The sequence below is a fragment of the Lynx rufus genome, unplaced genomic scaffold (assembly GCF_022079265.1).
Source record: "Lynx rufus isolate CCGP_SWC_20201006 ecotype Redwood Valley unplaced genomic scaffold, mLynRuf1.p SCAF_4, whole genome shotgun sequence".
Taxonomy (NCBI): Eukaryota; Metazoa; Chordata; class Mammalia; order Carnivora; family Felidae; genus Lynx; species Lynx rufus.
The window spans coordinates 20,660,418-20,673,366 of NW_025814856.1; the positions used below are offsets into that span (position 1 = coordinate 20,660,418).

Consider the following 12,949-nt stretch of genomic DNA (forward strand, 5'->3'; position numbering starts at 1 on the left):
CATGCTCGAGAAGCACTAACCCAACGCACAAGCGCCAATACAGGCTGACATCACTTGGAATGTCAACATTGATTTTGATCCTTCCACCACCCCTCAATCTGTAAAAGACATCCTGAAAGGGAATCAGCATCCGCCAGCCTCTGGACCCTGGCGATGCCACCGTGTTCCCGGCCTCAGCCTTCTGCTGCACAAGCAAAACCACAACGACTGGTGAGGGGGCTTGCTGCCCCTGGCAAAGCTGGCAACAAATTAAGGCTTCTGAACTACCTAGGCTAACTAATTCTGAATTGATTTTACCAACTATACTTCCAAACAATACTGCTTGCTTTATTCATAAAATAAACTGGCTCCCAAAAATAAACTGTCATTTCACATGCTTAAGTCTTCACTTTTCACCTTCTGACCATGCTACAGAAGTTATACTTTTAAAAATATGTTTATGCATAAAAAAGGACTGCACACCTGGAGAGCCTCCTGAGACCCAACATCTCACTGTCAAGAGTGTTCCTGGGAAAGCAGAAACAAACATTACATGTGAAGAGAAACAAAACAAGCAACATTGGAGGATCATGTATAAACCAAATAAGGTTGCGAAAAAAGAAGATTCTTCAATCCAAAGGATAAAAGATATTAAGAATACTTGGAATATTTTAACCTGGAAGACAGCAGGTAGATTTTTGGGCAAAGGGGTGGGGGAGAAGAATGCACTCCCAGAATGAAGAAAACATACATTAATTGTTCTCATACTCTGCAATATTAAAAAAAAAAAAGGCAAAGATCGAGTCATACACAATATTCAGGAGTCATCAAGTCGAATGGTACTTGGAAAACCTGGCCCTGACTTCTGTGGACAAGCTGAACTTAACCTATTAGGCAGCTATGTTTGCCTGAATTCTGGAAAAAGTCTATTTCTCATCAGCAAAACCTCTTAACATAACTAGCTACCTTCTAAAGGCTCATTATGTTTCTTCCTTTGCCACACAGTTCAGAGTATAGGACTTGCTTCTCTCAACTTCTCAATGGCCGCTCATGCCTAGATTTCAAAACCAGGTATGTTCTTTTACTGCCTGAGCTTTGATTTATGTTTGCTCTTGTGTTTTTCACCTCATTATTCAAAACACTTCCTAGGAAACCTGCTCATGGAGACTTTTTGTCTGAAGTGGGATTTTTATGATTTCAACAACATAATTCTTAGTTTTGTTCTTAATGGGAGGTTTTAGAGTAATAACTTTCTTTTGATGTACTTGGGTTGTCCCACAAACTACAAGTGACAGAGAGAGATAGGTACTTTTAAGTTTCTGGCCTGGGCTAAGGCTTCTTCGGAACTGCTTTTTTAACACTCAACTAGTTTAAGATCTCTCTTTTCATTCAGTGTTGGCACTAACTGTACCATCACTTTTGCCTCCATTACCTTCTTTTGCCTTAGAAGTTTTTATCTTTGATGGGTGACTGATCTGGAAAACACAGGTGATGCTGTAGTAGAGTTATATAATTATACTCAAAGATGTTCTTGATTTGATGTCTCTGATCTGGTTTCACATTTTTCCTCCGTTGTCCCTGGTATAACAAGGAATTAAGAACTTGGAAGGATGAAATTCACAGGCCAGCAATGGAGGAGACTCACATCTCAGGGCACACCAATCAATTTAATTCCCATGGCATAGCACAGCAGTTATTTTCAAAGCTAAAACATTTTTCCCAAATGCTATTTATAAGAGGAAAAGACAGGACAGCTTCTCTTTTGTAAGCCACTTCTTTAATCCTCTGATCTTAGTGGATCTATTAGTGCATGAACAGAACAGTGTCAACAGTTACTAGTAACTTATTTATTCAACTTTGAACCTGTCCCCGCTATTAGTGATTAGCTTATTTCTTGTTTAAGGTGTCCTCCCTGGAGTGACTGCTACTACAGAGATGGTGAAACAGTTAAGGCTGAGGGAGAATATGGTGTTCCACAAAGATCAAGCCAGAGAAACTCTGTGTGGGAGGCGTAGATAGAAGAGATGTTCTTGTATGTCTTTTTATGGAGTCCAGCTTCAGAATCTCACAGTGAGGTGCCCTTCCATACAACCCGTGAGAGAAAGGAAGGGTTAGGGAAGTTCAGAGAGAGATTAGAAAGAGGAGAAAAGCAAACATCTGGCTTAGCATTGTATGATCTACAAGAAGTTATGACTTGGTAGTTTACAATCTGACATCCTTAAAATGGCAAATAAAGATCAGATTCATAAGGAAAAACAAGGATGTAAGAGTATCAGTGACTTACTTCACTGCAGTGATAGTACTGAATGTTTTGCAATTCACCATGTAGAAATTACCTAAATCACATTTAAGTGGCACTCCTGAAATGCCACATTAAACAAAATAACCCGGACAGCAAAAAGAGGAACACGTTCTTCCAAGCTACGTTAAGTAGTCACCATTTTTCATCTTGATCATCTAACACCAGTACGGTACTTGCACCAACAAAAGTGCTAATCATACAATTTACAAATGAATTCTAACAGAAGATGTGTTATTAGATAATTAAAGCTTATAAGAAAATTCATACCTGATCGCTTAAAAACACATTTTTCTGCATTTCTCAAAAACAAAATAATAGAAACGGAGGTGTCTCCAGCTGTGAGAAGAGTGTGTACCTTTTTCTTTTCGCGCTACCAGCATCAGAGGTGGCCGAAGAGATCATGCTGTCTCCATCCTCAATGTCGTCCCTCCTGGCAAGCTCCTTTTTCTTTGCCTGAAACAGAGCAGATCCCAGGAGTCAAGCTCACGTGCTGAACGCTCCTAGAATATATGATTATTAATAAGCTAGACATAGCAGATTCTTTTAGAAAAACACAACCGCATGGAGGATGCACAAAATTAGAGTCCGTAAAGATTTTCAATAACCCAATCAACAAAAGCCTGCTTGACAGAAAAGTAGGTTAAAAAAACAGATCCAGAGGGTTGAGGAATCAACAATAACTAAAATGCAAGACTACAAAGGGCACAGACATTAAAAGCACTGAAGCAAGTTGTAGGGGCATCCGGCCCCAGGGGTCATTTTAAGTAAAGCCAATTCAAAGACGGTCTCTGGTACCCTTCACTTCTTAAGCAATGGTGTGGCTAAGAAGAAAGTTTAATGTGAGAGGTGAAAGAAGATCTACTTTTCAACACATGCATTTTTAAAGACCTTCTGCCAAACAGCTGAAAGTCCAACCACCGCACTTAGAGAAGATATACAGAGTACTGAAAGAAAATACTTGAAATCCACAGCACTCATGCTAGTACTGACTATACAAAATGAAGATTCTATAGGTGGTCTAAAATTGCTTTTGTTGCTTCCTTGCTCTGAGATTCTCTTTCCAGAAAGAGTCTACCCAAAACCAACAGACACACTTTGTATTTCGTATCTATTCCTTTATCTTTCAAAACCCATAAGGGACCCATGACTCCAGATGCCCATCAGAAAGGATCCGATAAATTCATGGACACTGTACAATGATGAATTAGCTCTAAGGTGTCCTTTCTCCTAGGACTAATCCCACCTTAGCAAAATCTAGGACAAAAGAAATAAAATCTAAGTAACAGAATATTGTCTGTGATTGGAAGGAAACTTCCTGAGGACTGTAAAATTACTCCCCAGGCACAAATCCCCGCTCCTTCCACTCACAAAGGCAACTAAGTCTAAACTATTCTTTTACTCTACACGGTCCTGACAACTCTAAAAAAGTACCCAGCAGGACTTGTGGCTGAAATAAATGATGTGTCAATGCTAGGAGAAATCACACCTCTTAAAAGCACAGCCTCGTACTTTGTGAAATCACCTCAGTCACACACGCTGCAGCCAAGCAAACCCAAGGCATCATACCTGCATGACTTGCTGCAATCTTAGGACCCGCTTGTAGATGGCTGAGTTGGGAACATTATAGCGCTTGGCATTTTCAAACATTAAATTCAGATCACACTCCAAATGATCTAAAGTTTCATATTCTTGGTTCTTGAGCTTTGTTCTGTGAAAGACAAACACATAGCTACACTTTGCCTTTACGAAAACGATGGAACATCCTTACTGAAAGTCTTAGCAAGCAGTGACTGGCCTCTTCACTGGTGACGCTGATTAGAGGCCTGGTAGGGGCACTTTCAATACAGGAGGCAAAAGCACCATTGTAGTTAGCACAACAGTCTACCTGAAAATCCAGAAGAACAAAACACTAGAAGAAGTAATAAGAGGACCTAGGTGTCAAGGTGGTCAATTACAAAGCAAATATACTAGCAAAAATCCTAATGGAAAACCCATAGTGGCTAATATTCAAACCCCAAGAAGAGAAAAAAAATCAAGGAGGTTTTAAGCTACCTTAATGAAGAACATGGTGATCTAGCCACTTCTGAAAATAAAAGTCCGTTCCCATTCATAAGGGTGAAAGAAAAGAGAAAGTACTGGCAACACCATGAAAGAGCAACTCAGGGGATACATGTATGTACAACGAAGATATCTTAAGATGGTAAATGAGACGCACACATGTCAGAGTCCATTCACTACCACCCTTCCAATACAAACATTTGTAACTCATTATGATGGCTTAAAATTGACGTTTTTACTTATTTTACTTAAAAGTCTTAATAATTCTTTTTTTTTTAGTTTTTTTTTTAACGTTTATTTATTTTTGAGAGAGAGAGCATGCAAGCAGGGGAGGGGCAGAGTGAGAGGGAGATACAGAATCTGAAGTAGGCTCCAGGTTCCGAGCTGTCAGCACAGAGCCCAATGCGGGGCTTGAACTCACAAGCTATGACACATCATGACTGGAGTCGAAGTCGCTCAACCGAGCCACCCAGGCACCCCAAAAGCCTTAAGAATTCTGATATGTCTCTCAGACACTATGGCTATTGCTAACACCAACTCTCATAAAGTCCCTTATACATTTTATATGAAGTTAAGAGCCAGTTTGCCCTAACTATATGCACTTAGGATAGACTTTGAAATCTTCTGATGGAAGCACCCACAAACTATGTGCAGATTCCATGTGGGCTTAAAAAGACACGAGTGTTAGAGGACATCTCTGGGATGAAGCAAACAACAACAATGCAGAAACTCAGTTCTCAGTACCAGCTTATGTAGCTAGCACCCAGAACTTAAATTACAGCCTCAGACATCATTATTCAGGCCAACTCCAGGGGTAATGTGCTGAGTATTCTCAATACCCACGAAGAACAGACTTGGAACTCAAACTTGTAAGTGACAATCTACAGTAAATCTTCAGATATTCATCAGACTGATGTTAATCAAGCATAGTAGGGGTGGGATGGGCCGAATGGGAAATAAAAGACGGGACTGACAAGCCTCAGCACAGTGAAAGGTGGCATATGGAGCCACACTGTCTAGTTCCTGACCACTCTTCCATTTCTGTTGCTTTTGATGACACTCAACTATCATACTTCTGCCAACAAATCTTCCTAGGACTAGGCTATATAATAGAGTAGCCACTAGCAACGTGTAGCTATTTAAATCAAAATAAAATTTAAAATCTAGTTCCTTAGTTGCACCTGCCACATATCAAGTGCTCCATAGTCACGTGTGACTAGTGGCTGCCATAATGGACAGGGCAGAGAAAATAGCATTTCCACCATCACAGAAAGTTCTAGTCGGCAGTACTGCTGTCAATTTCCCTGTTGCTCCTATGGAGAGACAACGTAAGGTGGTCCAGCTCCTGTCAGGCACCACTGGCCTGTGGGTCCTTAGAAAGGAGGTAGATGAGTCACCCTAAAAGCTGACCCTGCAGAATTCTACTGTGCTCCCAGCTAGTTCTCAGCCACTTCTCCATTCCTCACACTCCCCTACCTGTGTGCCAGACAACTGTCAAAAAGTAAATTTAAAAAGGGGGAAGGCACAGAATTATTGACTTAACAAAGCAAGGTTTATACTAGAAAATTTTAACCAGAAGAAGGTTGTAGGCAGGTGATTGAGTTGGCTTGAAATATGTCTTCTTTTGAATTAATGAATTAGACTGAACAACAACAAAGACTGAGGGAGAAAAGAAACTAAGGACAAAAATTGCTGAGTTAAAAGAGAACCTCTCAACATCTAGAAGACTGTCACTACCTTTTTCAAGATAAAGAGTATAAAAGACAATTTCCAAATGATTTTCTTCATGAATGGCAGCTTTAATTTCAATATTATTTTAAGAGGGCAAAATAACCTGATTTTCTATTATCCTACCTGTGTATAAAACCTCCCAAGTTTGGATTAAGTAAAAACACCATAAATTTTACTGATCAAATGATGAACATGGAAATTACAAATGCAAAACGAGGAAACATCTGTTGCTAGCCAAACTTATTTTCTAGGATTCAGCAAGTATAAGAATTTTAATTTCTATTATTTGGAAAGTGAGTCACCTGCCCTGGTAAATATCAGCTTAGTGTGATTTTACCCAATTATTTTTGTGTTGTTACCTCTATTTAGGTATACTGTAAAACCTAACCCACACTGTGAGAGTTACAATATTACTTATTTCCTATTATTTTTAATAATGTGGTGGTTTCAGTATTCTGTCTAGCTGATTTCCCAATGATTCTTTATTTGTTTGTTTATTTAAAAGTAGTCTCCATGCCCAATGTGGGGCTAGAACTCACAACCCTGAGATCAAGAGTTACCATGCTCTACCAACTGAGCCAGCCAGTCATCCCTCAATGGTAATTTCCTTTTTTAAGTTTATTTATTTTTGAGAGAGTGAGAGAGAGAATGCATACCAGCAGGGGAGGGGCAGAGAGAGAGGAAGAGAGAGGATCCCAAGCAGGCTCTGCACTATCAGCACAGAGCCCCACAAGGGGCCTAAACCCACAAACTGTGAGATCATGACCTGAGCCAAAATCAAGAGTTGGATGCTTAACCAACTGAGCCACCTAGGCTCTTCTGATTATTTTACCATTTTCTATACAGAAAAGGGAAACCAAGATGGGCCATCTTTCAGGTATTGTTTCAAATAATGAATTCTCTAAGAGCTAACTATACTTATTCTGGGGGCTCAACTGTAGATACAAAATTTAAATACAGTTAAACTGTTATAATTAAAATATCACTGAGAGGTATAAGCAGAAAGATTTTTGTGTTTTGCTCAGTTGTAAGAAAAGGGACAGTTAAATTCTGAGCTATATGACTTTTGAGTTGCCTAGCTGGAATAACTTTGGTTCACTTGCCTTGACTCTACTCTAGTACAAAGAATACCATTTGAATGTAATCAAATTTATTTCTCACCCTTCACACAGGAGTAATATTCAAGCATACTCTAGACATGCAAACATTTTTACCTTTAATATCCTTATCCATTTTAGGAAGGAGACAGATATGCAGGGCTCAACCATAAGAAAATGGATTTCTACGGAATAATGTAGAAGACATCTTACCTGATCTGTTGCAGGGATATGGGCATTTTAATTTGCTGATAATAATCAGGGTATTTTTTCTTTGAAGGCAAATGAAAAAAAGGTTCAGCTATAAGCTGCCCTTGGTTATTCCGACAGCTCCTAACTGTGTCATAAAGCTGATAAAAAGGATTTGAAACATCCATAAATGAAGTAATGCTCTCTGCTTCCGACTCTCCTTCTTCATAACGTGCAGCTAAATAAAAGACAAAAAAGGTATTTATTTATAAGGGGAAGAGAGAACCAACCTTTAAAGCTTCTAACCGCCTTCCAGCTTAAACTTATGTATGTTTGAGAATACTTACATTAAAAGAATAGTTTCCAGCCCTCATTAAAGATGCTGTTAGTAATGCTTAATTGTATGTGTAGAGAAATGTTACACAGAAACAGAATAAAATGTTACATAGAATATGTTATACTGTTTTTTAAAAGTTACAAAATAGTTTCTTTAAAAAAATTTTTTTTTAATGTTTATTTATTTTGGAGAATGACAGAGATAGAGCATGAGTGGGGGAGAGTCGGAAAGAGAGGGAGACACAGAGTCCGAAGCAGGCTCCAGGCTCTGAGCTGTCAGCACAGAGCCCAACGTGGGGCCCGAACTCACAAACGGTGAGATCATGACCTGAGCCGAAGTCAGACGCCCAAACGACTGAGCCATCCAGGTGCCCCAAAATAGTTTCTCTTTTTTAAATGTGACTCCTTTAGAGACTCCTTGCTGTATGTGTCTGGCCAAGAAAAGCAGCAACCAGCCATACACAGATCTCAGAACTAAAGCAACAGCATGCAGTTTATGGTCACAGAAATGTATACTGATGTTGGGTTGATATTGGTAGATCTGGTTTTGCTTTAACTCTGTGTGATTTTGCCCCACTGATCTATAGCATCCTTAAGAATGAGGTCTTCCCTTATTGAGGGAAGTTTCAGATAGAAGCTTATCATAAAAACACCAAAACAAACAACATATAGTCATTTTTATAGAAAAACAAAATATATTCTTCATTTCCCTAAATTCTATAATAGCATATAAGGACCATAATTTAAGTTTTCTTAATCAAAATCACTACTGTTCCCAGGTGAGAATGACAATCATTTATTAATTAAGTACTCAGTTACAGTGTTAAGAGATGGGTACACTACCAGTCTCAGGGGATTTGAGAGAGGATCTGGATCTAGTCATGGAGACAGAAGCAAAGAGAGGATCTGAAACTAGTTTTTTCTGACCCTACTACTGCTTTCTCTGTAGAGAGCTTGCACATACGTAGTTGATTTATATACCTAGATATGTTTTGCTGCTACTTCAACCCTATCTTTAAAAAATTACATTTTCTGGGGCGCCTGGGTGGCTCAGTCGGTTGAGCGTCCGACTTCAGCTCAGGTCATGATCTCATAGTCCGTGAGTTCGAGCCCCATGTCGGGCTCTGTGTGGACCGCTCAGAGCCTGGGGCCTGCTTCAGATTCTGTGTCTCCCTCTCTCTCTGCCCCAACCCACTCGCATTCTGTCTCCGTCTCTCTCAAAAATAAACATTAAGAAAAAAAAATTACATTTTCTTTTTGTGGTTGATTCCAGAAATTAAATAAATTTTTAGATAATGATCTTATATCTAGCACCTTATTATTCTTATTAATTCCAATAATTTATCTGTATAGTCTTTTCAGTAGAAAACTCAAAAAACAATCTTTCAACTGCAATCTTTATAAATCCTTCTTCTTTTCTGATTCTTACTCCTTCATTGTTGTCTGGCCTCTGATCAAAAGAGGTAACGACATTCTTACTTACAGTAAAGGGAATGCTGTAAGTATTTCCCTTGTGCTCTTTTTACCTTTTCTAATACTGCAGTGACCTAGCATTCCTGGAGCAAAACCAACTGTGTCATCATGCATTATCTTTTACAAATACTGCTAGATACAGTGTGTTTCTTTTTGTTTAGTTTGGATATCTAGGTTCTATCGGATTTAAAAAATAAACTGGAGAGCTCCTTTTTGGAGCTCCTTTTCTATTCTATGCAGGAGTTTGTATATAATTCTGTTCCTTGAATGTCTGGCTTGGTGTTTTTATGGGAAAAGATTTATAATAATTTTTTTTTAATTTTTTTTTAACATTTATTTATTTTTGAGACAGAGAGAGACAGCATGAACGGGGGAGGGGCAGAGAGAGAGGGAGACACAGAATCGGAAGCAGGCTCCAGGCTCTGAGCCATCAGCCCAGAGCCTGACGCGGGGCTCGAACTCACGGACCGTGAGATCGTGACCTGAGCCGAAGTCGGACGCTTAACCGACTGAGCCACCCAGGCGCCCCTATAATAATTTTTTAATGCTGATACAACTAATAAGCCTTTTTCTTCTTGAATCTGTTTTAGGTTTGTTTGTTTACTTATTTATTTAATTTATGGGGGAGCGCAAGTGGGGGAGGGGTAGAGAGATGGGCACAGAGGATCTGAAGCGGGCTCCACGTTGACACAGACAGCAGTGAGCCTGATGTGGGGCTCGAACTCATGAACTGCGAGACTGTGACCTGTGCCGAAGTCGGACACTCAACTGACTAAAACACCCAGGTGCCCCAGGTATTATCACTTTCTAGGAGTTTGCCCATTTCATCTAAATGTTCAAATTTGTTTGCATAAAGCAGTTCATACATTCTTTCTAATCTGTATGCTCCCTGTTTCCCCTAGTATTTTTTATTTGTTCCTTCGGTTTCTTTCTTGATATTCTCACCACAGATTTGCCTATTTTATTAACAGTTGTAACAGAAAAACTTTGACTTCACTGATCTTCTCTACTATAGGTTTCCTTTCAAACAAATTCGTTTCTGCTCTTAGCTTTCTTACTTTTTCTATGTCTCTGCTTTTATTCTCTTATTATTTACTTATGTTGGGTGCTTAGTTCATTGACTTTCAGTTGCTTTTCTGAACAGAAGCAATCAGCCCTGTAACTTTCCCTCCAAAATAGCCCTTTAGTGTATCCCTACTGTTTTGACATATATTATGTTCATTATTGCTATTGTTCAATTTCAGGTAATTAAATTTCTATTATAATTTTTCTTTTTTAAAAAGAGAAACCCAAACATTTGGAATTTTTTCTCTTTCCTAAGTGTTTGGTTTTTTAAATTTTATCTTTTCAAGATTGGGTGCTCATGATAGGTGCATTATGGTCAGAAATTTGGTCTGTAAAATACCCAACTTTCAAATTGGTTGAAATTTGTTTCATGGCTAAGTACATGGGCAATTTTTATGACTGTTCTATGTGAATCTGAGAAGAACATGTATTCTCTAACTGCAGAACATTTGCCTGTTTATATTGATCTTGTTGTCTTAGGCTGCTCTGATTATAATTTATGTCTATCTTTAATCAGAAGCTCCTGCCAAGAAGAAACTATAGCTTACTAAAAATGTAAGGCAGTGGCCTAGAAATCTAAGATGAGGTGAATGTCTCTCTCGGGTTTCCTGATGGCATCACTAGTACTCGCTATTTATCATTTATAGGCTTGAAACCGGGATGTGCTAAGGCTAGCAAACCAACTGTTTGGCAAAAGTATTTACTTATTAGATACAAGCTATAACATAAAATAAACAAGCGTTTGATAAGTTTGCCAACCAAAGAGCGGAATCAAAATGCAACAAAATAGCATGTACTCCAAAACTGACAAACTCCCAGACAGACCAAAGTTACTGTAACTTCCCTTCACCAGAAGGATCGGCTGAGAAGGCATTAACTTGTCAAGACCTAACACCTACCAGCTAAAGCATCCTCCTCACTTTCTGAGCCATACTGAAGTGCCATGGTAATTGCTGACAAACGACCCCCTTGGACTGTTCTTTTATTTCTACAAAGAAAAACAAGCAATCAGAAGACAGGAAAAAATGTTACAATAATTTGGTTACCTTACAGGAAATAGGAACTATTAACAAAGCATTCACATAAAAAAAAAAAAAAAAAGAATTTCTATTCAACTGTGTGCTCAATTTATCTTTATACTTTTTATATTCCCCATAATCAATCTAAGCCAAGAAGACCAATTTTTCTCTCTCAGGGTGGTAGAAAGCCTAAAGTAGGCTACTTGCAATTGTGTGTTACTTAAATGTAGCACTACTCTTTATTTTATGAAAAATACAGATTCATTCATAATTACTGGTTAATTCTCTTCTAAGATGCTCATATTCTACAGTGAAAAGAAATCTTACTTTTGATACCAAATCTTTTAGTATTTTACCACACATTTATCTTATTGTAAATATTAAACACTACCAGACAAACAACTTATGCCTATGCATTTTTCAGAGGTGAGATCAGGCCAACTATAGCACTTAACTTTTAAAAAGGCATTTGATAACAATTCTCATAATAACCCAATTATACCCAAAAGAAGTATTTCAAGATAGCCATCAGGCAAACACTAATATGCCTCGCCTCAAAAACATGGTCAGTTCTCAGATTAAACACACTCACTCTCTCACCGGTAATACTTGCTAGTGGGATTTCTCTCTTCACTAAGGCTGCCTTTACTGTGTGAAGGACCTGTCAGCCTGGCTGTGGCCAAATTTGATGGAGTCCTATCACAGATAAGATAAAAAACCTTAGAAAATTGACAGCTGAAATCAGAATGCTGGGTAGACAAAAAGGAAACAAGCATTTTTTGGTTTGTTTCTAAATAGAAATGTTCAAGTATTTCTGAGCCTCCACAGCAGGCTTTGTTCCAAAGCCTGAAGACTGCAGAAGAGAATGGACCAGGGCTGGTCCTAGAGAGCTCAAGGTCCCTGCAGTGACAGAGGATCTGGTAATGAAACAAAATGTCAGGGTCAGGAGAAAGCTTTGAAAGCAGCCACTCCAGCTTCCATTTCCAGTAGGAAGAAATGGAATCCAAGAAATAAGACTTGTTCAAAGTCCTGGAAGAGCCAGGATGATACTTTAGATCTCCTGACACCTAGCTATATGCTCTCGCTGCTGATATAAATACATACTATTATGTGTTACATACAAATACCATATTACACATGCACTTATCATATATAATGTGTTACATACATATTATATATAGTATACATAAAAACAAATATATACACACATAGCAATAAAAGTAGATAGTGATGTTAAGCCTCAAAAATTGTTTCTTTTTAAATAAAGTCTTTCAGCTGCAACGAAGGGGCTGGGTAAGAGTTAATCTCTCTTCTCTTCAGAATTACATTACTAACTGTAAACATAATCTTCGAATGCAACATACATTTTGTTTTACACTGCACTGATTCCACTAGCTGGAAAATTTGGCAAATAATAAAGGCACAAGGATTTTAAACATTTTAAAAACATACCTCATTCGAAGGCTTGACTTAGCCATTTCATGATGTTCAATTTCTGCCTTTTTCATATAAAATATTTTTTTTATAGAATTTGCATCCTGTCAACATAAAATTATTTGGTTTAGAAAAAAAGGACAGTTTAAAATGCCATCAAAGAGCACTTTCTACGGCACTCTTCCATTTGGAGTAGACTTCCATTTAATGCCCATAAAGCTGCATCCTCTAACCTTTCCATAACTTTCAAAAACACAGTCATAATT

General features: G+C 38.4%; 1 protein-coding gene across 16 annotated transcripts in view; it reads right to left on the reverse strand.

Moving 5' to 3' along the window:
• The window catches only part of PBRM1 (polybromo 1), a 116,897-nt gene that overhangs the window by 66,328 nt on the left and 37,620 nt on the right, over positions 1–12,949 (reverse strand). For 7 of the 16 annotated variants that reach the window (XM_047096343.1, XM_047096346.1, XM_047096334.1 and 4 more), the window contains 6 exons: positions 12,702–12,787; positions 11,850–11,945; positions 11,130–11,218; positions 7,381–7,594; positions 3,848–3,989; positions 2,637–2,734 (listed from right to left, as the gene is read on the reverse strand). In XM_047096343.1, coding sequence (XP_046952299.1) covers positions 2,637–2,734; positions 3,848–3,989; positions 7,381–7,594; positions 11,130–11,218; positions 11,850–11,945; positions 12,702–12,787 — 725 coding nt within the window. Of the gene's footprint in view, positions 1–462; positions 508–2,636; positions 2,735–3,847; positions 3,990–7,380; positions 7,595–11,129; positions 11,219–11,849; positions 11,946–12,701; positions 12,788–12,949 lie in introns of all 16 variants that reach the window. The other 9 variants (XM_047096335.1, XM_047096336.1, XM_047096337.1 and 6 more) reach the window with 3 other exon arrangements.